At 55.3% G+C, this 25,532-nt stretch overlaps 1 protein-coding gene across 1 annotated transcript in view; it reads left to right on the top strand.

Moving 5' to 3' along the window:
• Positions 1-25,532, top strand: part of dnah1 (dynein, axonemal, heavy chain 1) — a 1,119,271-nt gene that overhangs the window by 767,127 nt on the left and 326,612 nt on the right. Inside the window, exons 52-54 of the mRNA XM_072472076.1 lie at positions 1,853-2,044; positions 3,061-3,171; positions 12,483-12,668. Of these exons, the coding sequence (XP_072328177.1) occupies positions 1,853-2,044; positions 3,061-3,171; positions 12,483-12,668 (489 nt within the window). The remainder of the gene's footprint in view (positions 1-1,852; positions 2,045-3,060; positions 3,172-12,482; positions 12,669-25,532) is intronic.

The raw sequence follows: 25,532 nt of genomic DNA, 5'->3' as shown, positions 1-25,532 counted from the left end.
CTCAGCACTCTGTGGGCCTGATCTACCTCGAGGGGCTGGTCAGAGGCCCCCTCCCCCATCGATTTCTCCAACATGCTCGGCACAAGCTTGGCAGCCTCCGCACTTTTGATTCCTTCGGGCTCTCCACACTCATCAGATTCTGCCTGCTGGAGAACTCTCAAGGTCCTCCAACTTCTCCCTCAGCCTTTTTTGCCTGCTCACACTATCCCCATCTCCGCCTCCAGTGACGTCAGCCGATCCTCATGCTCCACCACCGACTCCTCACCTTTTGGATCGCCAGGCCCTAATTCTCCTGCCTCTACTCCTCTCCACTCCACCTGCTCGATCACCGCCATAGGTGGCTCCACCACCTTTGGCCATATCCTCTAAGGCCTCCTTCCTGCACTGCTGGAATTTGCAATTAAGGAACTCCACCAGCTGCTCCTTCGACATAGTGTTGGCTCGCTGCCCCCTGGCTCCTCCACCATCTTCTCCTGTGTCGCACATTGAAAACTTTTTTGCTCCAGCTGCTCTCTCGTCCACATGGTACTCCCCGTCCAATGAGCCATACAGTCCCTGGGCACTCATGTACCTTTTGCCCTCAAACACCACACAGTTCGGGTGGAGAAGGACCAAAACAATTCACCTTGTGCAGGAGCCACCAAATTGGAGACCACTGACTCCATGGCCACACCGGAAGTCCAGCCCTTACCTTCTTGAAGTCTCCCAAGCGAGAACTTGTTAAAAGTTTTACTGAAGTCCATATAGACTACAACAACTGCTCTGTCATCATCTACACACCTAGTCACCTCCTCAAAATTCAATCAACTTTGTAAGACATGGGGCTGGATTCTCCAATTTGGGGCGATGTCCGGAGGATCCGTGGTGCTTTACGTGTGAAAAATCGTCGATGACGCAGCACTGATCCCCCGACCGGTGAGGGGCTAGCAGCCATGCCACGTAAAACAAGTGGCCTTCCCGATATGAATGCCTGGAGAATTGGCAGGTCCGTGGCCGCGCATACGCATGGCGACGACCTGCAGCGGTCGGGCCGTACAACATGGCGACATGCCCAATAATGCCTCTCTGGACACCACTTGCCACCCCTGACCAGTCCTCGCCGAAACCCCCCCGTCCAGCTGCACAGCTCCCGCCTGACTGTTGGTGGTGTTGGACCCAGTCCGCAGCCGCCACGCCATGTTCACGACCGCTGAGACCATGAGTCAACCACGTGGTCGGGAACGCGGCCTATCGGGGGCACGTCCCATATTACATGGGCAAAGAAAAGTAAATTAAATAAATATTAAACTGATTAGTCGATTGCTTATTTCCATTGTGAACTCGAAAATGGACGATGCATGACGCCAGTTCCCTCAGAAAACACGTCTGTATAGTCCTGAGGCCGTCCCAACGGCGTGTGGCGTGCTCCTTGATGACGCTGTTTCAGAGGGGACGGAGCACCCGAAAACAGGCGCCGACCCCGATTTCATCGGAAAAAGGTATTCTCCGCCCGATCGCCGATTCCGAAATCGGCGTCAGGGAACGGAGAATCCCGCCCATGATCTCCCTTTGACAAAGCCATGCTGACGATCCTTGATTAATCCTTGCTTCTCCAAGTGATGATTAATCCTGTATCTCAGAATTTTTTCTTATAGTTTCCCTAACACTGAGTGTTAGACTCACTGGCCTGTAAATTCCTGGTTTATTCCTACCACCTTTCTTGAATAATGGTACCACATTAGCCGTCCTCCAGTCCTCTCCTATGGCCAGAGAAATTTGAAAATTATTGTCAGAGCCTCTGCAATCTCCTGCTTTGCACCTTCTTGTTTAAATCTGCATGCAAAACTTTGGTTTCTTCATTTCTTCCCTCAAGGTCAATATGTGTGTTTTTATTCACCAAACTGTTGCAAAGAAGTCTCTGCAGTATCGGAGTGAGCTTTCCCGGTACAACTACATCACACCCAAGAGCTACCTGGACTTGCTCAGCCTCTTCTCTGTGCTGATTGGTATGAAAATACAAATGCTGAGAAATGACAGAAACAGGATGAAAGGTGGTCTGGACAAGGTGATAAACTCAATTCCGTATATCGTGCTGTGGTAATCTGTGAAATATGTAATATTAAACTTGGTCATGCGATGTGGGCGATGCAAGCTAGGCCAGCATTTATTGCCCATCCCTGAGGGCAGTTAAGAGTCAATCACATTGCTGTGGGTTTGGAACGACATGTAGGCCAGGTCATGTAAGGACGGCAGATTTCCTTCCCGAAAGGACATTGGTAAACAAAATGGATTTTTACGACAATCGACAATGGTTTTGTTGTCATCATTAGGCATTTAATTCCAGATTTTTATTGAATTCAAATTTCACTATCTGCCATGGTGGGTTTCAAACCCTAGTCCCCAGAGCAATATCCTTAGTCTTCTGGATTAGTTGTCTAGTGACAATACTACTACACCACCACCTCCCCAGTACTAATGGACAGTAGCAAGGTGCTTGCTAGCTTTGTTTCATGGTCAGTGTTGAGTTTGGTGATCACAGCAGGGTGTGAGTAAGTGTGCTAACTTGCTGGACATCACATTATAGGATGCCCAGAAAATACATGTCATTGTACTTGCCCAGGACCCCTGCCTGGATCATTGGACAAAGAATTACAGATAAGACTTTCCCCTCTTTTACCCTCCCGCTCCCCTAGGATGTTGTACTCCAGCCTGCATTTATGGAAAAACATGCAGCTGGGGGCCTTCATCTTGACACCACTCGCAAAAGGCCCTACTCGCTGATGGGTTTGGGCCTGGGTCTGTGGTCTGTGGGTTTCCCAGACCATGTAAATTATTAGTCCCCTTAATATGTGAGATACGTTCTGTTACCACAGTTGTGTGACCATATGTCGTACAAGTTTATTCAGACTTGAATTCAGATTGAGGATTTGCTTCCAATCATTCCAGTGCCCAGCACGATTGCTCATGGAACAATATTTATAAGATTTAAATTTAGACCATTGATTTTATACTGGCACATTTTTCGATCTGAATGCCATTCAGTGAAATCTTTCCTGAATCTTTACTTGTGTTCTACTGTAGCTTCTACGCACTGCAGAAGATGTGGCTAAAATGCAGGAAGAGTTGGAATCAATGAGACCCCTTCTAGAGGAGGCAGCACAAGACACTATAACGACCATGGAAAAAATAAAGGTACAGCAAATTTAGTATGTTGGTGAATATTTTCTAAAGTTAAAACAGAAAATGCAGAAATCTGCAAGAGAAAAGACTCCAATGCTGACAAGTGATTTATTTCCAGAAAGGTTAATATGGATTCATTCAAAATTGACAGGCAGAAAAAGGTCAATTGGTTCATCAAACCTCCTGCACAGCATTGTGGCTGAAAGATCATGACGTAACACTTCCTCACAACTATATAATAATTTTATGGGATAGGTGTAATACCCTGCATGGGGCCTCCGGAGTGGGAATGCTTGTCTTTCCCATGTTCCTTGCGGAGTACGAGCTCCTCCACTAGGGGCGAGATATCTCAATGACCGAGAGTATATAAGGTCGGCCAGTAAGGCACCGACCAGAGAAGTACCCAGAAAAACGGACGTGAAAGGGCTACATATTCATAACCCAACAGGTGGCTAGCAGTGAACCATCGTAAAACTAGCAGCTTTTGCTGCAGATACGGGCCCCCCGCACTTCTGGGACAGAGACCACGCATGCGCAAGGCCACCAGCGGCCATGCCGTGCTCCACAGAGCTGGACCTTAAACATAGTGCCCTGATCAGCCGCCCATCCGACCCATACCTGCCCAAAAATAGCCCGGTCCGTTTAAGGCCCCCATGCCACGCTAGTATCCCAACCTGCAGGACCATGTTAGACCCCCGCCGTCGGGACTTCGGCTGGTCGGGGGCGGAGAATGTTAGGGCAGGCCTCCAGCAATGGCCGCATGTAGGGGATATGCGGCGCGACGTACTCACCGAGTACGCCGCTTTTCGGGGCCCAGAGAATCGGGGAACCGGCACCGGTCCCGATTACATACAGGGAAATGGATTCTCCTCCCCGGCGATGGCCGAGATTTCGGAGTCGGGGTCTGGAGAATCCAGCCCACTGTTTCTAAATAAAACTTTGTTCTTACTTCTACTCAATTTTTAGAGCAGATCAAAGGCCCAGTGGTTCGCACTGCTGCCTCACTAGGCAGAGGACCCGGGTTCGATCCTGGCTCTGGGTCACTGTCCATGTGGAGTTTGCACATTCTCCCCATGTCTGCGTGGGTCTCGTCCCCACAACCAAAAGATGTGCAGAATAGGTGGATTGGCCTTGTCAAATTGCCCCTTAATTGGAAAAAATGAATTGGGCACTCTAAAAAAAATGTTTTAATATTCAATTTTGACTCCTGCGTCCTTATTAAAATAGGAAAAACAGAGAAAACCGTGGGCCATTAAATGAAAATGTACCTGGAAAATTCCCCCAATGAATCAGGAAAATTATATGGATTTAATGATATCTATGAAGTCAATTTTTATTCATATGATCTTTACCTTAATCAACAACAGATCCAGCTCCTTCTGGAATACATAAAATCCTTTCTGTATGTTTTGTATTTCCAGAACATTTTTGCAGTTTTATTTTCTATTTAATCTGCACTGCTTGTATTACTAGAACTTATTTTGCTCATATCCTGACAGTGCTGCTTTTCCAGTCGGCATAATAATGTAGGATATATTGGCAAGGATATTGACCAATAATATGTATTTTAAGACCAGTTCCACACTCTTAGCAGGGAGCCGTTTTTGGGAATCACAGTCACCCTGCTCAGGCTGTGCAATTAAACTTGATACTTGCAATATAATTAAGTTAAGTTGACTGGGTTGGTTACTGTTTTCGAGGAGTGTGCCTACAATCAGGCTAGTGAATAAGCAATGGGCAGAATGCATCCAAAAAATGTCAAAGTGTGGTCTCCGGCAGGAATCGCACCTTGCTTCCTGCCGGGTAGGTCGGCATGATGCAGATTGCAATCCCACCCATGTTTAGAAATATTTTTGGAGTCGGGGGTGATTCGCACTGTGGGACCTGAAGAAGCTGGCAAAGGCAGATCCTCAAAAGGGTGCACCGACCTCAGAGTAACACTACAGCCCACCCCCAATCACGGGCAAGACCCCCCGCAACCGAATTGCTGGCAAGACCCCTCCCCCACCCGATTTTCTGGAAAGACTCTCTCCCCCCCCTCCCCCAAATCGTTGGCAAGGCCCTCTCCCCAAGTGATCGACACCCCGCTATGGGTTTGCCATAAGCTGCCCCTTCAGGGACCTCCCTATCATGCCCCACCCCCACTGCCCGAGTGCAAGGGGGAAGTACTCAAATAGAGAGCCTCGTTTTCCCAGGAAGGACTTCAGAGCAGAGGAAATTCCAGCAGGAAAAACTATGGCTAGAAACAACACCGGGGGCGTCATTCTCCGACCCCCCAGAGGGTCAGAGAATGGCCGTTGGCCGCCGTGAATCCCGCCCCCGCCGGTTGCTGAAGTCTCCGAAGGGAGAAAAGTCGGCAGGGCGTTAATGGCGCAGCTGCCGTCGGAGAATGGCACGGGTCTGCGCAAGGCAGCCGATTTTCGGCCTGCCGATATTCTCCCTTCCGGATGGGCCGAAGTCCCGTCGACGTGATGACCGGTCACGTCGACGTAAATCAAACCTCCTTTTCATCGGCGTGACCCTGTGCTCCAGGGTCACGCCAACCAGCGAGGAGGTGAGTGACGGCCTGGGGGGTTGGCTCTGGGCAGGCGATGGCGTGGCCGCAGTCTGAATGTGTGGGGAGAGGTGTGTCTCGGGATGTGTGTGTGTGTGTGCGGCGGGGGGGGGTGGTTAGAGTGGGCTGGGCTCCGGGGGAGTGCCGGGAGGGGGGTCCGTGCCGGGGAGGAGGTTGGGGGGGGTCGGTGCCGGGGAGGGGGATGGGGGGTCCGTGCGGGGGAGGAGGTTGGGGGGGTCCGTGCCGGGGAGGAGGTTGGGGGTGTCCGTGCCGGGGAGGGGGATGGGGGGGTCCGTGCCGGGGACGAGGTTGGGGGTTCCGTGCCGGGGAGGGGGATGGGGGGGGTCAGTGTCGGGGAGGAGGTTGGGGGGGGGGGGTCCGTGCCGGGGGGAGGAGGTTGGGGTCCGTGCCAGGGAGGGGGATGCGAGGGCAAGTGAGTTGGTCCACCTGGCCAGGTGCCAGGCTCCAACAGTTGGACCCATGCGGTCCATGCCACCTGGCTGGTGGGAGGAGGGGATATGGGCAATGATGACATGTCATCGTTCCCCTCCCCCCCCACCAGGCCGTCATGTTTTCCAATCATCCAGCGATGTTGGCCGCCGTGGCGGCAGCCGCTAATGTCTATGTTGCCCTGGATGAGGAGGAGGAGAAGGAGGAGGAGGAGGAGCGTGCCAGAGAGGCGGCGCAGGCTGCCGCAGAGGGACAGGCGGCAGCCGCCCAGGCTGGAGGGACACCTGACCGACAGGGGGAGGAGGGGGAGGAGGACGTCGCGGCCCCACGGCAACGGAGGCACCCGAGGGCGCCCCGTGTGTACCGGCCCCGGCAGTCATACCAGGACCTCACGGACCGGGATTGCAGGAGGAGACTCCGGATGAGGCGGGAAACCGTGGCACACATCTGCCACCTGCTGGCACACCTGTCACCGCGTGGCACTGGCGGGAGACACCCTCTCCCCGTGTCCGTCAAGGTTACGGTGGCCCTGAACCTTTATGCAACGGGGTCATTCCAGGCACCGAGTGGGGACCTGTCCGGCATATCGCAGACATCGGTGCATCGGTGCATCCGGGCAGTGACAGATGCCCTATATGCCATGGCGCACCGCTACATCCGCTTCCCTGTGGACCGGGCCAGCCAAGTTGCCCGGGCCGTGGGCTTCTCTGCCGTGGCCGGGTTCCCCATGGTCCAGGGCGCGATTGATGGGATGCACGTCACCGTGCGGCCACCTGCAGATAACAGGGCCGTGTTCACCAATAGGAAGGGGACCTATTCGATGAACATATAGGTGGTCCGCGACCACCGCATGATGATCCTGCACGTCTGCGCCCGTTACCCAGGCAGTGCACACGACTCATACGTGTTGTCACGGTCATCCATCCCCGGCATGTACGAGGGACGCCATCACCGGCTGAGGGGCTGGTTGCCGGGAGACAGGGGCTACCCATTGCGATCGTGGCTGATGACGCCTGTACGGAGGCCACGCAATGAGGCGGAGAACTGCTACAATGATGCCCATGTAGCGACAAGGGGAGTGATAGAGAGGTGCTTTGGCGTGCTGAAGATGCGTTTCAGGTGCCTGGACCTCTCCGGGGGCGCCCTCCAGTATCGGTCAGATAGGGTCGGCCGCATCATTGTGGTGTGCTGCGTCCTGCACAACATAGCCCAGCAGAGGGGCGATGTGCCACAGGCAGAGGAGGGCGGAGTGGAGGAGCAGCAGGAAGAGGCGCAGTCCTCCCCAGATGAGGGGGATGGGGGTAATGGTCAGGGCAGACGGGGTAGACACAGGCGGGTGGCTGTCCACCGTTACCGGCTGGCCCAGCGGGCACGGGACAGACTGGTAGCTGCCCGCTTCACTGACTAGATGGGCGTGGGAATCGGGTAGTATGGCCACAGACCGCACACCATGGCAACAGCCGACCACCCACACCCCCCACCCATCCACCCACCCAGCACCCTCACCCCCCTCCCCAACCCCACCCACCCCACCCGCATTCACCCCCCCCCCCCCCCCCCCCCCCCCCATAGCCAGCCAGTTCCAGGGCCCTTTCCTCGTGTTCGGTCAGTGGCCTCTCATCAGCGGGGCGTCCTCCAGTCCTCACATGCTCCCTATTGTTGTGTGCACGCTTCTCCTGTGGGGGGGGGGGGGAGGGTGGCAGGGGCAAAAGGCAACACTGTTAGGCAGGTATATGAATGCACGCCATCGGTTGCGCGTGCATTGCAGAGGTTAAGGTTAGGGCTGGATTCACTTGGGGATATGGGGGAGGCGGGATATGGGGGAGGGGGGATATGGGGAGGGGGGATATGGGGGAGGGGGGATATGGGGGAGGGGGGATATGGGTAGGGGGGATATGGGGAGGGGGATATGGGGGATCTGGGATATGGGGGATATGGGGAGGGGGGATATGGGGGATATTGGGGATGGGGATATGGGGGAGGGGGGATATGGGGAGGGGGGATGGGGGAGGGGGGATATGGGGGAGGGGGGATATGGGGGAGGGGGGATATGGGTGATATGGGGAGGGGGGATATGGGGGAGGGGGGATATGGGGGAGGGGGCATATGGGGGAGGGGGGATATGGGGGAGGGGGGATATGGGGAGGGGGGATATGGGGGAGGGAGGATATGGGGAGGCTCACCCTGCCTGCTCTGACGAGGTCGTTCACCTTCTTGTGGCACTGGGTGCCTATCCGTGGTGTCAGGGCCGCAGCGGTGACAGCCTCTGCCACTTCCCTCCACAGACGCCGGCTGTGGCGTGGGGCAACTCTGCGGCCGTGCCGGGGATACAGGGCGTCCGTCCTCTGCTCCACTGCGTCCAGGAGCGCCTCCACATCCTGTGACTCGAACCTCGGGGCTGAGCGGCGGCCAGCCATCCAGTCGGGTGTTCCGGTCGGGTGTTCCAGTCGGGTGGGGGGGAGCAGCGCGGCCTTATGAGCCGTCATGCCGTGCAGCGCGTATGACGCTGCACGGCGTGAACCACGTGCCCAAGCGCGGATCCGGTTATGTCGCTGCTAGCCCATTTCGGGCCGGAGACTTTCGACCCATTTTTCCGACGTGACGCAAGTCGGATTTGCGCCGTTTTTTGCGCCGATTGGCGGACTTTGCGCCGATAATGGAAAATTTCGCCCCTGATTTTTCAGATAAAAAAAAAAGAGCAGGATTCTCCAACCATCTGCGCCAGAATCACGCCCGGCGCAGGGGTGGAGAAGAGCCATTCACGCCGGACCCTCTCGCGGCCACTGTGCGCATGCACGGCAGCGCGGTCTGGACAGCAGGGCCCCGCCGGCAGCCAGAGCTGCGGGACGCACGCCGGGGCCCTGCTAGCCCCCTGAAAAATGGGGAATTACCCCGGACTTTTGAGGAAAAAGTGCGGAGTGATTCTCACCCGATTTCCGGCGGGCATGGAGACTTAGTCCCCAAAAGGGAGAATCCCACCCATAGCCTCTATAAAAAAACACGGTGAGAAACAACAGCACTGAAAAGAGGAAGCACTTCAGAGTTAATGGACTGTGAAGAGCTATAAACTCAAACAAAGCTTAGCCCTCCTTTGAAATAGCCTGGACCTGTCAAGCAAGAGGTTTGTAAAAGGTAATAGACCATAAAATTGAATGTAAGTAATGCTGGTCAAACATTGTAGGCTTCTCAGCAAGCCCAGAGGCTTGAGAATGTTAAAGTGGAATTAAATTGAATGCAAAAAAGGCACTTCAGTATTTTCCAACATATCAAAGGAAGGATTTTTACCTTCATCTGACAGATCATTGACATGCTGAAAGATAGTTGAAAGGCTTTCAAGGCTACAGAAGGAAGACTTTCCACACAGCCTCCATTCCGAGAAATCCCTGACCTGAGCCCCCCCAGCCCACCCTAAGCCCTCCGATCCCCACCTCCCTGATTGACCCTCCCCTTTGGCATTCTGGAAGTAAGTGTAGAAGGAGTACTCACCCCTTGCTCCCCCTCGGTGTCCCTGGTGCCTGGTCCCTGCTTTTAGAGTCTAGCATGATTCACGTCACCTCGGGTGACTTCCCGCGAGGATGGCAAAGGTGAATGCTGGATGCCACTTCATTCAACTTTAATCTCACTAATGAGATTAAAATGAATGCAAATCAGTCGTGATCGGGTTCTTGCCCTTTCTAGATGAGATTATGATCATGCCAGCTGGAGTGGGCCAGGAGAATGGAAACTGATTTGCGCCTGGCGCAAATCCCGTTTTGAAACTCTGTTGCAATTCTCCCAACATAACGGGATTTTCTCCCAGCTGGAGAACCACCCCCAATATGTTCTATGTAGCCCGCATCGATGTAAGTTGTAATTGCAATTCGAATTCCTACAGCGCGAAAGGAGGCCATTCAGTCCATCCCATTTGCAGTGACCCTCAGAAAGATCAGGCGCATTCCACACCCAGCCCCCATAAACCCACCTAACATAAGAACATAAGAACTAGGAGCAGGAGTAGGCCATCTGGCCCCTCGAGCCTGCTCCGCCATTCAATGAGATCATGGCTGATCTTTTGTGGACTCAGCTCCACTTTTCGGCCCGAACACCATAACCCTTAATCCCTTTATTCTTCAAAAAACTATCTATTTTTATCTTAAAAACATTTAACGAAGGAGCCTCAACTGCTTCACTGGGCAAGGAATTCCATAGATTCACAACCCTTTGGGTGAAGAAGTTCCTCCTAAACTCAGTCCTAAACCTACTTCCCCTTACTTTGAGGCTATGCCCCCTAGTTCTGCTTTCACCCGCCAGTGGAAACAACCTGCCCGCATCTATCCTATCTATTCCCTTCATAATTTTATATGTTTCTATAAGATCCCCCCTCATCCTTCTAAATTCCAACGAGTACAGTCCCAGTCTACTCAACCTCTCCTCGTAATCCAACCCCTTCAGCTCTGGGATTAATTTAATGAATCTCCTCTGCACACCCTCCAGCACCAGTACATCCTTTCTCAGGTAAGGAGACCAAAACTGAACACAATACTCCAGGTGTGGCCTCACTAACACCTTATACAATTGCAGCATAATCTCCCTAGTCTTAAACTCCATCCCTCTAGCAATGAAGGACAAAACTCTATTTGCCTTCTTAATCACCTGTTGCACCTGTAAACCAACTTTTTGCGACTCATGCACTAGCACACCCAGGTCTCTCTGCACAGCAGCATGTTTTAATATTTTATCATTTAAATAATAATCCCTTTTGCTGTTATTCCTACCAAAATGAATAACCTCACATTTCTCAACATTGTATTCCATCTGCCAGACCCGAGCCCATTCACTTAACCTATCCAAATCCCTCTGCAGACTTCCAGTATCCTCTGCACTTTTTGTTTTACCCTCATCTTAGTGTCGTCTGCAAACTTGGACACATTGCACTTGGTTCCCAACTCCAAATCATCTATGTAAATTGTGAACAATTGTAACCTACATATCCTTGGACACTAAGCGGCAATTTAGCATGGCCAATCCACCTAACATGCAAACCTTTGGGAGGAAACCAGAGCACCCGGAAGAAACCCATGCAGACACAGGGAAAACGTGCAAACTCCACACGGCCACCCATGGTCGGAATTGAAGCCAGGAGGGGGAACAGGCCGAGCAGCCGGGATGCCCCCTTTTGTGAGGGCCACGAAGAATTCAGCATGAGTTTGTAGAATAGAAAGAAATAACTTTATTTGCAATTACATATATACACATCAGCAGCAGTACTCCCTTGCTGCTCACTCCTCTCTCTATCTGGTTCCATACTGGCCAGCTCTATTTATGCAGGGTTCTGCTAATGATTTCTCCGCCCCCTTTCATTGGGGAAGCTCAAACTCCCTAAGGATTGTGGGATTGCCATTAGTCCCCAGCCAGTGGTAAGCAGGCAGGTTATAACACCCTCCCCACAGGACTGGGGCATTGCCCAGGCACCGACCGCCGTTACGGCAGCCATCTTGCTGTGCACCCACTGACCACCCACCTCGGCGCCTGGTTCTACACATTGACACCAGCCATATGGGTGGGCCCCCCACCCCCCGCCATCCACCCGCCCAGGCCAACCCGGACCTGCCCACCCCCACACCTATCAGACAGAGCACCAAGGCAGGTTTTAACGGTGTTAACAGGTGTTTATTGTGAAGAGATATATACTGTCCTATAACTACACTGTGCCCTGCAACCGTGCCAATTAAACTGGTGTCTAACTTTCTGGCCTTACTGGCCCTAAAACTACACCTAGGGGTTCCCCAGACAGTACAGCAGGAGTGGAGGCAGCCTGCTGTGACTCCTGCCCCACGACAAGGGTCCCCATTTAAGTGCGGCTGCGGCATGTGAGCCTCATTAGTGCCAATCACGGACCTGATGAATCCGGCACCGTTTTTCATGGAATTGATTGCGTTCCATGTGGCAATGGTGCTAGCCCATTTAAAATAGCTGAATCGGTGCAGACGTTGTGCCGATTTTTCTGGCGTAAAACGGCTCACATCCTCCGCTGGAGTCAAATTTTACCCTCAGAAACGGAGAATTCAGCCCAGTATTTATGTTAATGTGATTGTTATGTTGATTAGTTCATTTTCTACTTTTTACAAATCAGTAGATAAATGTACAACCCAGAAGATAACTTAAAGTTTAATGAGATTTATTGCATAGATTGCACACTGTTGCTACTCTGTCAGGAATTTTATTGAATTTTTGTGAAAGAATGGCAAGTTGCCAATCAGGCCTATATTTATTGCTATTCAGAACTTGTAAAAGTTTTGTTTACTTGTGTGCTGTTGCTGATAGGCATGCTATTTTGCAGGTCGATACTGCTATTGCAGAGGAAACTCGAAAGGCCGTAAGTGAAGAGGAAGCAAAAGCCACAGTAAAGGCAAATTTAGCCCAGGCAATTGCTGACGATGCTCAAAAAGATTTAGATGAGGCGCTGCCTGCTCTGGATGCAGCTTTAGCCAGTCTGAAGTCTCTGAACAAAAACGACGTTACAGAGGTGACCCTCCTGCCATTTCTCTATCCATTTACTGTGTAGTTTTCTCATATAGCTTTTAGCGATCATGTACCTAGTCATGTGAAACAAGTGAGTAATTGTTATAATCCAGAAAGCCAGTTGGTGTCGGATAGACGTGAAGCTAATCTTTACACATTTTTACAGGCACTTATGAGGTATGTGGTTGTCACTACACTCCTCATAACCCAATATCCACAATTTCAGTTTGTGTCTATTTATTTTGCACATGTGAATCCTCAGTTAATGTAGTATACAATTAACATCCAGGGATGAAGCAAGTTGACCTCTATTTATTCTGAGAAAAATTATATTTTCTCCTTTTTGTACTTCTCGCAGTCCATTATCCCCAACCTGAGAACCTTATGCCCCCCCCCCCCCCCCCCCGCCACCTTTCTGATCTTGTCTTGTGCATTCTGAGGTTGTGCCTAATATTATTACAAAGCTTGGAATTTTCTGGGTCTTTTGAGGACAGTCTTGGAGGTAGGGAACAGGGGAACAGTGCGGAATATCATGAGAGATGATGTAATATGGGAAGTCCAGCATTTTCATGTCAAATCTAGATTCACATGGGGCAGACAGCATGGTGGGAGGACAGCGTGCCTCAATGTGACGAGTAGGTAATTAAGGCAGTTAATTGCCACTTGAAAGCAATTGTAAGAGAAATTTTGAATTTTCCCATGGTGCATAGGAACCAATGGACTTCAGAGCCTCAATATACTGCCCTATCAATCCCAATGTCCCCTACTCCATTGGTGTCAGGATATCTAAGATGGAGACCCTGTTACCAATCTGGGCCCTTTCCTTTGCAATATGAGATTTATTTTCCTGCAGAAAAAGATGAATAATGATTGTTACCTGACAAAGACAAGCATAGTGCCTGAGCTGGTAGCAAACCAGCTGTCCAAGCTGAGGCACATGAATGTCTCCTGCACGTGATCAGTCTGAAGCAATCTTCCTACAGTCAACACTGACAAACAAGTGTCCTTTGACCAAGATGCGGCTTCCTGCTATCTGACTCCACTGCTACTGAATTTTTGGATGTTCCCTTTCCAGGTAACTCACTCTCATATGCCCCGAAGGGAAACAAGGGGCGGGGTTCTCCGCAATCGGCGCGATGTCCGCCGACCAGCGCCAAAAATGGCGCAAATCAGTCCGGCATCGCGCCGCCCCAAAGGTGCGGAAGTCGCCCCATCTTGGGGGGCTGAGCCCTCATCTTGAGGGGCTAGGCCCGCGCTGGACTGATTTCCGCCAGCTGGCGGGAAAGGCCTTTGGTGCCCCGCCAGCTGGCGTGGAAATGACTTTGCCGTGTGGCGCATGCGCGGGAGCGTCAGCGGCCGCTCACAGCATCCCCGCGCATGCGCTGTGGAGGGAGTCTCTTCCGCCTCCGCCATGGTGGAGACCGTGGCGAAGGCGGAAGGAAAAGAGTGCCCCCACGGCACAGGCCCGCCCGCGGATCGGTGGGACCCAATCGCGGGCCAGGCCACTGTGGGGGCACTCCCCAGGGCCAGATCGCCCAGCGCCTCCCCCAGGAGCCCGCCGCGCCGCCTTGTCCCGCCGGTAAGGTAGGTGGTTTAATCTACGCCGGCAGGACAGGCATTTTAGCAGCGGGACTTCGGCCCATCCGGGCCGGAGAATCGCGGGGTGTGGTGCCCGCCAACCGGCGTGGCGTGATTCCCGCCCCCACCGAATATCCGGTGGTGGAGAATTCGGCAACCGGCGGGGGCGGGATTCACGCCAGCCCCCGGCGATTCTCCGACCCAGCGGGGGGTCGGAGAATCTCGCCCCTTATTGCTGAAGAGTGATGTACACAAAGATGTCATCAATTCACAAGAGACTTTGAGTTGAGTGTAACAAAACCTTTCTGCTAGAGTGCTGCACTGCTCCTGACACCACTCTGCCAAGGCAGAGCGATTCCTGCCTCCATCTCTATGCTGAGCTGGTCTACATTGACAGCACCATGCTACTGGACCATGGACTCTCCTGTTTCGCCAAGTCAGATAAGTACGACATCTGGGGTTGGAGAGTACAGGCATCTCCTTTCCCCTGGTGCCACACAGCAGTGTCTATCTGTCACCGCAACAATGGTCTGGGGCGAAATTCTCCGTTATCGGCGGAAACTCCGCCGATCGGCGCAAAAAACGGCGCAAATCCCACTTGCGTCACGTCATAAAAATGGGCCGATAGTCTGCGGCCCGAAATGGGCTAGCAGCGACGTAACGGGATCCGCGCTTGCGCAGTGGTTCACGCCGTGCAGCGTCATACGCGCTGCACGGCGTGACGGCTCATAAGGCCACGCAGCTCCCCCCCACCCGACCGGAACAGCCGACCGCAACACCCGACTTGATGGCTGGCCGTCGCTCAGCCCCGAGGTTCGAGTCACGCGATGTGGAGGCGCTCCTGGATGCGGTGGAGCAGAGGAGGGACGCCCTGTATCCCGGGCACGGCCGCAGAGTTGCCCCACGCCACAGCCGGCGTCTGTGGAGGGAGGTGGCAGAGGCCGTCACCGCTGTGGCCCTAACACCACGGACAGGCACCCAGTGCCACAAGAAGGTGAACGACCTCGTCAGAGCAGGCAGGGTGAGCGTCCCCCATATCCCCCATATCCCCCCTCCCCCATATCCCCCCCTCCCCCATATCCCCCCTCCCCCATATCCCCCATATCCCCCATATCCCCCCTCCCCCATATCCCCCCTCCCCCATATCCCCCCTCCCCCATATCCCCCCTCCCCCATATCCCCCATATCCCCCCTCCCCCATATCCCCCCCTCCCCCATATCCCCCCTCCCCCATATCCCCCATATTCCCCCTTCCCCCATATCCCCCATATCCCCCATATCCCCCCTCCCCCATATCCCCCCCTCCCCCATATCCCCCATATCCCCCCTCCCCCATATCCCCCCCTCCCCCATATCCCCCATATCCCACCTCCCCCATATCCCCCATATCCCCCCTCCCCCATATCCCCCCCTCCCCCATATCCCCCCTCCCCCATATCCCCCATATCCCCCCTCCCCCATATCCCCCCTCCCCCATATCCCCCCCTCCCCCATATCCCCTCCCCCATATCCCCCATATCCCCCCTCCCCCATATCCCCCCCTCCCCCATATCCCCCCTCCCCCATATCCCCCATATCCCCCCTCCCCCATATCCCCCCTCCCCCATATCCCCCATATCCCCCTCCCCCATATTCCCCATATCCCCCCCTCCCCCATATCCCCCCTCCACCATATCCCCCATATTCCCCCCTCCCCCATATCCCCCATATCCCCCCTCCCCCATATCCCCCCTCCCCCATATCCCCCCTCCCCCATATCCCCCATATCCCCAAGTGAATCCAGCCCTAACCTTAACCTCTGCAATGCACGCGCAACCGATGGCGTGCATTCATATACCTGCCTAACACTGTTGCCTTTTACCCCTGCCACCACCCCCCCCCCCCCAGGAGAAGCGCGCACACAACAATAGGGAGCATGTGAGGACTGGAGGAGGGCCCGCTGATGAGAGGCCACTGACCGTACACGAGGAAAGGGCCCTGGAACTGGCTGGCGGACCTGAGGACCGGGAGGTTGCTGATGCAGAGGTCGGGGCCCCACGAGCAAGTGAGCCACCAACAGCCCGTCCCCATATCCCCCCTCCCCTATATCCCCCTCTCCCGTATCACCTGATCACTGCCTGATGTCTAACCATGCATGCTTCATTGTGTATCGCAGGACCAAACGGCCAGGCACCCATCCCCGCAGATGCAGACCGCCCGCAGGATGCCCCTCGGAGACCACGGGAGACGGAGAGACCCGCACCCTCCAGCATGCGACGCCCGCAGGATGCCCCTCGGAGACCACAGGAGACGGAGAGACCCGCACCCTCCAGCATGCGACGCCCGCAGGATGCCCCTCGGAGACCACGGGAGACGGAGAGACCCGCACCCTCCAGCATGCGACGCCCGCAGGATGCCCCTCGGAGACCACAGGAGACGGAGAGACCCGCACCCTCCAGCATGCGACGCCCGCAGGATGCCCCTCGGAGACCACGGGAGACGGAGAGACCCGAACCCTCCAGCATGCGACGCCCGCAGGATGCCCCTCGGAGACCACGGGAGACGGAGAGACCCGAACCCTCCAGCATGCGACGCCCGCAGGATGCCCCTCGGAGACCACGGGAGACGGAGAGACCTGGAGCAACAGGGAGACGACACCCCCGTCACGTGCGGGAGCGACCACCCAGCGATGAGGGGTGGCAGCCACAGGCCCCCGTCACATCCGAGCCAGGACACCACTACCCAGGACACCACTATCCAGGACACCCCTACCCGGGACACCACTACCCAGGACACCCCTACCCGGGACAGCACTACCCGGGACAGCACTACCCGGGACAGCACTACCCAGGACACCCCTACCCGGGAAGACGAAATACCGGACAGTGACTCAGAGTGGATGGGTGGAGACGAACCCCCACCCCAAAGTGCCATGGACTCAGAGTGGGACGAAGAGCATGACACAACGCCACTGCTGTCACCAACACCCTCCACCATCGCAGAAACACTCACCACGGTTGGGCACTTTAGTGATGAGGCGTCTGGTACACTCACTGGTGCGCACAACACAGCCGTCCCGGTACAGCAGGTGGAGGTAGGAGCAGCAGAGGGACCGGGCGGTCGGAGGGCAGCCCAGGCCAAGCGAACATCTGCCGCCCAGATGGATCCCGGGTTCCTGCAGTTACCACACCCACATAGATCCGATGCAACCACCGACACGGAGACGAGCGAATAGGGTGACGGGTGGCTTGCGGCGGCTGCGGTCGCAGGTAGAGGAGTCCACCCGCGTCCAGGAGCTGGGAGTGGTCCCGGTCATGCGTGCCACCCAGGCTGACACCGCACGGGTGGCGTCCGCGGTGGAGGCAATGGGTGCGACGGTGTCAGACATGGGGAACGGTTTGCGAGGCCTGGGGCCTTCCGTGCAGGCGGCGTCTGTGGCCCAGGAAATGGCTGCCCTCTCACAGGAGGCCATGAGCCAGTGCGAGCGCCAGATGGCAGAGGCGCTCAACGCCATAGCCCAGTCTCAGCAGGCCATGGCCCAGTCTCAGCAGGCCATAGCCCAGTCTCTGCAGGCCATGGCCCAGTCTCTGCAGGCCATGGCCCAGTCTCAGCAGGCCATCGCTGAGGGCATCGGCGCCAGTGGCCATGTGCGAGCTGGCGTCGCACTGTCGCAGACAGGGTTCGACAACCCCCTGGGCTCCATGGCTGCAAACCTGCAGACCCCTGTCGATACCAGCACGGGCCTCCAGGACTGGCAGCGCCAGATGTCGGGGGCGCGTCGGATGGCCAGTCCGTTCGCATCCCCCACCCATGTAGAGGCCTGGGGGCCATCGGGCACCCCGAGGGAGGAGGAGGTGGTGTGGTCCGTCCCGGCTCCCTCTGTAGGGGAGGTCCCGGTACACCGCGACACCTCGGACTCCCCCCCTTCCGTCCCAGGTGCATCGGGTGGGCAACGGGCAGGACAGGCTGGCAGCTCGCCATCCCAGTCGCCCGGGCCGCAGCCTGGCCCATCTAGGCCAGGACGCCCCAGGAAACGGCCGCCAAAGGGATCCAGTGTCAGAGGGCAGGAATCACAGGAGTCCACCTCCAGTTCTGCTGTACCGTCTGGGGAACCACGTAGACGTAGTCAAAGGGCCCGTAAGGCCAAACAATTAGACACTGAGTAAGTTGGCACGGGTGCAGGGCACAGATGAGTTTTAGGCGCTAGGGCACGTGCATGAACTCCTTTGGTTATTAAAGTCAATGTTACACCTACCGAAGCTGCCTTTGTGCTCTGTCCAAAGTGTGCGGGGGTGTCATGTACGTTGAGCGCAAGTGTGTGTGTGAGGGGTGGTCTTACCTCAGCCCCAGGTGAGTCTGCCCCCTTCCCCCTGGGCCGCCATCAACATCCCCCGGGCAGAGGACGGGACCGTGCGCTGCAGTGTCACAGCCGCATGCAGGGATGGTCCGGGTGGATGGTGGTACTGTGGCCATGGGTCAGACATAGTCCAACGATGTAGAGCCAGGAGCTCATCGGAGGCGGGTTGTCATCATTCTCCATGGCCTGCGATAGACACGCGTCCACCCGCAACTGGGTGAGCCCGGCCCGTTGTGCCGCCGGTGGATCGGCAATTGGGAGTGGGGGGGTGGTGTGCATGCGGGTGGGGTGTGTGGGGTTGGGGAGGGGGGTGATGGTGCTGGGTGGATGGATGGGTGGGGGGTGTGGGTGGTCGGCTGTTGTCATGGTGTGCGGTCTGTGGCCATACTACCCGATTCCCACGCCCATCTAGTCAGTGAAGCGGGCGTCTATCAGTCTGTCCCGTGCCCGCTGGGCCAGCCGGTAACGGTGGACAGCCACCCGTCTGTGTCTACCCCGTCTGCCCTGACCATTGCCCCCATCCCCCTCATCTGGGGAGGACTGGGCCTCTTCCTGCTGCTCCTCCACTCCGCCCTCCTCTGCCTGCGGCACATCGCCCCTCTGCTGGGCTATGTTGTGCAGGACGCAGCACACCACAATGATGCGGCCGACCCTATCTGACCGATACTGGAGGGCGCCCCCAGAGAGGTCCAGGCACCTGAAACGCATCTTCAGCACGCCAAAGCACCTCTCGATCACTCCCCTTGTCGCTACATGGGCATCATTGTAGCGGTTCTCCGCCTCATTGCGTGGCCTCCGTATAGGCGTCATCAGCCACGATCGCAATGGGTAGCCCCTGTCGCCCAGCAACCAGCCCCTCAGCCGGGGATGGCGTCCCTCGTACATGCCGGGGATGGATGACCGCGACAACACGAATGAGTCGTGTACACTGCCTGGGTAACGGGCGCAGACGTGCAGGATCATCATGCGGTGGTCGCAGACCACCTGTACGTTCATCGAATAGGTCCCCTTCCTATTAGTGAACACGGCCCTGTTATCTGCAGGTGGCCGCACGGCGACGTGCATCCCATCGATCGCGCCCTGGACCATGGGGAACCCGGCAATGGCAGAGAAGCCCACGGCCCGGGCATCTTGGCTGGCCCGGTCTACGGGGAAGCGGATGTAGCGGTGCGCCATGGCATAAAGGGCATCTGTCACTGCCCGGATGCACCGATGCACCGATGTCTGCGATATGCCGGACAGGTCCCCACTCGGTGCCTGGAATGACCCCGTTGCATAAAAGTTCAGGGCCACGGACTTCCGGGTGCGGCTATGCAGAGCTAGGTCGCATATTCGGCAGCTCCTGCTTGGAACGGACTTTTGGGCTCTTTTACAGGGCCCCCACGGCATTTGTTTGACATTTCCCGGTGTGGGAAGAAGGCGGCAATATTCCCCCGACAGTGTCCCCCAGGAAGGGTATGTCTCTTGGTTGCCAGACACACGCAGAAACAGTGAAAGATTTGGCTGCAACTACAGGATAAACAGGGCCTCTTCCAGCATGCAGGCGGGGGAAGGGCAAGCTTAAAGCTGCAAGCTGACCTGAGGGCCTGTATCAAAGGTGAATTCTAGCAGCAGAGGGAACAACTGTGAAAAGACCTCATCAAGGCCACTGAAGGGACTTCCGGTTGCGGTGATGCCTAGCTAGCCGCACGCTTCGGCGGCTCCAGCTCCGACGGACCTTCGGGCTCTTTTAAGAGCCTCAACGGGGAATTTTTCGACGACGCAACCCGGTGTGGGGCGTGTGAGAAGGGAGTCCCCCCCAAACGAAGGAGGAAAAAACCGGCGGCGGCGGCTGCAGCGCGAAGAATCGTCGACCAAAGGGTCAGAAAGAGAGAAGTACAAGATGGCGGCGGAGAAAGCGCAGGCGACATGGGGGCCTGAGCATGAAATTGTGAGACGGTGCGTGGAGCTGCTGAAGAGGGAGGTGCTGACCCCGTTGCTACAGGCAATTGAGGGGCTCAAGGAGACATTAAAGACCCAGGAGACAGAGCTCCGTGTGGTGGAGCAGAAGGTGACAGATATTGAGGACGAGATCCTGGGCCTGGCGGTTAAGACACAGACGCACGAGGCACTTCATAAAAAGTGTACTGAAAGGATCGAAGCCCTAGAAAATGGAGCGCGAAGGAAGAACCTTCGGATACTGGGTCTCCCTGAGGGTGTGGAAGGAGTGGACTGTGGAGCGTACGCAAGTACGATGCTGAGCTCACTGATGGGTGCTGAGGCCCCTACGGGCCCCTTGGAGGTGGAGTGGGCAAATCGGATTCCGGCGAGAAGACCAAAAGCGGGAGAACCACCCAGGGCGATAATCGTGCGATTTTACCGCCTTAAGGATAGAGAAGAGGTCCTGAGATGGGCTAAAAAGGTGCGGAGTAGCAGATGGGAGAATGCAGTGGTACGGGTATACCAGGATTGGAGTGCGGAGGTGGCGAGAAGGAGGGCGAGCTTCAACCGAGCCAAAGAGGTGTTGCATAAAAGGATTGGTGAAGTTCGGGATGCTGCAGCCGGCAAGACTATGGGTCACGTATCAGGAGAGACACCATTATTTCGAGACGGCGGAGGAAGCATGGACCTTCATCAAAGAAGAGAAATTGGATCGGAACTGAGGGACTGATGCTGCAGGAAATGTTATTGTTAATGTTACGGTGGAAGTTAATTGAGAAGTAAACAGGGAAGGGGGGAGACATTGGGGAAATGTGGGCGCCGGTGAGGGGGGAAAGACGGGACATAGTTGGAGAATGGGGAAGGGGAGGGGGAGGGGAAAGGGAGCTGCGCCATAAGAGGCGGGTCAGGTAAAGGGATGTTCCCGCACCAGAAAGAATAAGGCGGGAAGACAGGCGCAAGGCGGATGGGAGTTCCCCACATGGGGGGGGTCGAGGAGTGAGCAGGAGTAGCCGGGGTCAGTTGAAGTCAGCTGACTTACGGAAGTAATATGGGGGGAGCAATCAAGCTAGAAAGAGATCTAGCGGGGAGGGGAGGAGGGAGGGAGAAGGGGGGGGGGGACAACTGGGTTGCTGCTGCGGAAATCCAAAAGGAAATGGCTAAAGAGTGGGTGGGCGGGGATGGTGTGCGACGCTGGGGGAGCGAGCGGGAGCGCGGAGGCGGGATATGGGACTGGCCTAGAGAAGGTAATGGCTAGTCGACACGGGAGGGGGGCAGGTAGCCCCCTAGTGAGGCTGATCACGTGGAACGTGAGAGGCCTGAACGGACCGATAAAAAGGGCCCGAGTGCTCGCGCATTTGAAAGGACTAAGGGCAGACGTGGTTATGCTCCAAGAGACGCACCTAAAGGTGGCGGACCAAGTTAGGCTAAGGAAAGGATGGGTGGGACAGGTGTTCCACTCAGGACTGGACGCAAAGAATAGAGGGGTGGCCATTTTGGTGGGGAAACAGGTCGCATTTGAAGCAAAGAACATCGTAGCAGATAGCGGAGGTAGATATGTAATGGTGAGTGGCAGGCTGGAGGGAATGGAGGTCGTGTTGGTTAACGTGTATGCCCCAAACTGGGACGATGCGGGATTTATGAGACGGATGCTGGGGCGTATACCGGACCTGGAGGTAGGAAACTTGATTTTAGGAGGGGACTTTAATACGGTGCTGGACCCGGGGCTAGATAGATCCAGCTCAAGGACCGGAAGAAGGCCGGCAGCGGCCAAGGTACTTAAGGGGTTTATGGACCAAATGGGGGGAGTGGATCCATGGCGATTTCTTAGACCTAGGGCTAGGGAGTATTCCTTCTTCTCCCATGTCCATAAAGTGTACTCCCGGATAGATTTTTTTGTTTTGGGAAGGTCGTTGATCTCTAGGGTGGAAGAAGCTGAGTACTCAGCCATAGCGGTTTCGGATCATGCCCCACATTGGGTGGACCTGGAATTAGGAGAGGAAAGGGAGCAGAGAACACTCTGGCGATTAGATGTGGGACTGATGGCGGATGAGGGAGTGTGTGCAAGAGTGCGGGGGTGTATTGAGAGATACCTGGAGGTCAATGACGACGGCGAGGTCCCTGTGGGAGTGGTATGGGAAGCACTAAAAGCGGTGGTCAGAGGAGAGCTGATCTCCATTGGGGCCCACAAAAGGAAAACAGAGGCCAAGGAAAGGGAAAGATTACTGGGGGAGATTTTAAGGGTGGATAGGGAATTTGCAGAGACCCCGGAGGAGGAATTGTACAGGGAGAGGAGACGACTCCAGACGGAATTTGACCTTCTGACCACCAGAAAGGCGGAGGTACTGTGGAGGAAGGCACAGGGGAGGAGGTATGAATATGGGGAAAAGGCGAGTCGCCTGTTGGCTCATCAATTGCGAAAGAGGGCAGCAGCGAGGGAAATAGGAGGAATTAGAGACGAAAGGGGAGACACGGTGCGAAGGGCAGGAAAGATAAATGAGGTGTTCAAGACCTTCTATGAGGAACTGTATAGGTCTCAACCCCCAGAGGGAGAGGAGGGGATGCGGCAGTTCCTGGACCAATTGAGGTTCCCGAAAGTGGAGGAGCGGGGGGTGGTAGGCCTGGGGGCACCGATTGGGGTGGACGAGGTTATTAAGGGACTGGGAAGCATGCAAGCAGGGAAGGCCCCAGGACCAGACGGGTTCCCGGTGGAGTATTACAGAAAATATGTGGACTTGTTGGCCCCGTTGATGGTGAGGACGTTCAATGAGGCCAGGAAAGGGGGGACTCTACCCCCGACGATGTCGGAGGCGACGATATCGTTAATTTTGAAGAGGGATAAAGATCCGTTGCAGTGCGGGTCCTATAGACCCATTTCATTGTTGAACGTGGACGCCAAATTGTTGGCAAAGGTACTGGCATCGAGGATAGAGGACTGTGTCCCGGGGGTGGTGCACGAAGACCAGACAGGGTTCGTAAAAGGGAGACAACTGAATGTTAACGTGCGACGACTATTAGGGGTGATAATGATGCCCCCAGTGGAGGGGGAGGCAGAGATAGTGGCGGCAATGGACGCAGAGAAGGCATTTGATAGGGTGGAGTGGGAGTATTTATGGGAAGTGTTAAGGAGGTTTGGGTTTGGGAACGGGTTTATTAGCTGGGTTAGACTTCTTTATGGGGCTCCAACGGCAAGCGTAGTTACAGGTCGACATAGATCGGAGTATTTCCGACTATATAGGGGAACAAGACAGGGATGCCCGCTGTCTCCATTGTTGTTCGCGTTGGCAATTGAACCTCTGGCCATGGCGTTGAGAGACTCCAGGAAATGGAGAGGGGTGATTAGAGGGGGAGAAGAACACCGAGTCTCGTTATATGCGGATGACCTATTGTTATACGTGTCGGACCCAGCGGGGGGAATGATAGAGGTTATGCGAATTTTGAGGGGGTTCGGGGATTTCTCGGGGTATAGGCTAAACATGGGGAAGAGTGAATTATTTGTGATACATCCAGGGGACCAGAGTAGAGAGATAGAAGGCTTGCCTCTAAGGAAAGTGGAAAGAAACTTCCGATACCTGGGGATTCAGATCGCTAGGAGCTGGGGAACCTTGCACAGACTTAATCTGACACGGTTGGTAGAACAAATGGAGGAGGACTTCAAGAGGTGGGACATGCAGCCTCTATCGCTGGCGGGCAGGGTGCAAGCAATTAAGATGATGGTCCTCCCGAGGTTCTTATTTGTATTTCAATGTCTCCCTATACTAATCACTAAGACCTTTTTTAATAAAATAGACAGGAGCATCACGAGCTTCGTGTGGGCAGGGAAAGTTCCGAGAGTAAGGAGGGGGTTCCTTCAGCGTAGTAGGGACAGAGGAGGATTGGCACTACCGAACTTGGGCGATTACTATTGGGCCGCCAATGTGGCAATGATACGTAAATGGATGATGGAGGGTGAGGGAGCGGCGTGGGAAAGACTGGAGAGAAAGTCCTGTAAAGGGACGAGTTTAGAGGCGCTGGTGACGGCGCCGCTACCGATCTCACCTAAAAAGTTTACCACGAACCCGGTGGTGGCGGCAACATTGAATATCTGGGGACAGTGGAGGCGACAGAGAGGGGTGCGGGGAGCCCTAGTGGGGTCCCCAATCAGGAACAACCATAGGTTCGCCCCAGGAAGAATGGATGGAGGATTTCAGAGCTGGTTCCAGTTGGGAATTAGGAGGGTGGGAGATTTATTTATAGATGGGACTTTTGCGAGCTTGGGAGCATTGGAGGAAAAGTATAAGTTGCCCCGGGGAAATTTCTTGAGATATATGCAGGTGAGGGCATTTACTAGACAACAGGTGAGGGAATTTCCATTGCTCCCGACACAGGGGATACAGGACAGGGTGCTTTCAGGGGTGTGGGTCGGAGAGGGCAAGGTGTCAGAGATTTACCGAGAGATGAGGGAAGAGGGGGAGGAGTCGGTGGGCGAACTAAAAGGAAAGTGGGAAGAAGAACTAGGGGAGGAGATAGAGGAGGGTATGTGGGCTGATGCCCTAAGCAGGGTAAATTCCTCTTCCTCATGCGCCAGGCTTAGCCTGATTCAATTTAAGGTGCTACATAGAGCACACATAACGGGAGCAAGATTGAGCAGGTTCTTTGGAGTGGAGGACAAATGTGGGAGGTGTGGCGGGAGCCCGGCAAACCACGCACATATGTTTTGGGCATGCCCGGCACTGGAAGGGTATTGGAAGGGAGTGACGGGAGTGATTTCGCGGGTGGTGAGGGCCCGGGTCAAACCAGGCTGGGGGTTAGCTCTATTTGGAGTTGCGGAAGAGTCGGGAGTGCAGGAGGCGAAAGAGGCCGACGTTGTGGCCTTTGCGTCCCTAGTAGCCCGGCGCAGGATCCTACTCATGTGGAAGGAGGCGAAACCCCCCGGACTGGAGGCCTGGGTAAATGATATGGCGGGGTTCTTTAAACTGGAGCAGATAAAGTTTGCCCTGAGAGGATCGGCTCAAGGGTTCACCAGGCGGTGGCAGCCATTTCTCGACTACCTAGGGG

Source organism: Scyliorhinus torazame, chromosome 13 (genome assembly GCF_047496885.1).
Source record: "Scyliorhinus torazame isolate Kashiwa2021f chromosome 13, sScyTor2.1, whole genome shotgun sequence".
In the NCBI taxonomy this organism is placed as follows: domain Eukaryota; kingdom Metazoa; phylum Chordata; class Chondrichthyes; order Carcharhiniformes; family Scyliorhinidae; genus Scyliorhinus; species Scyliorhinus torazame.
Note: the sequence above shows the minus strand (reverse complement) of the source record. Positions and strands in the feature narration are given on the sequence as shown.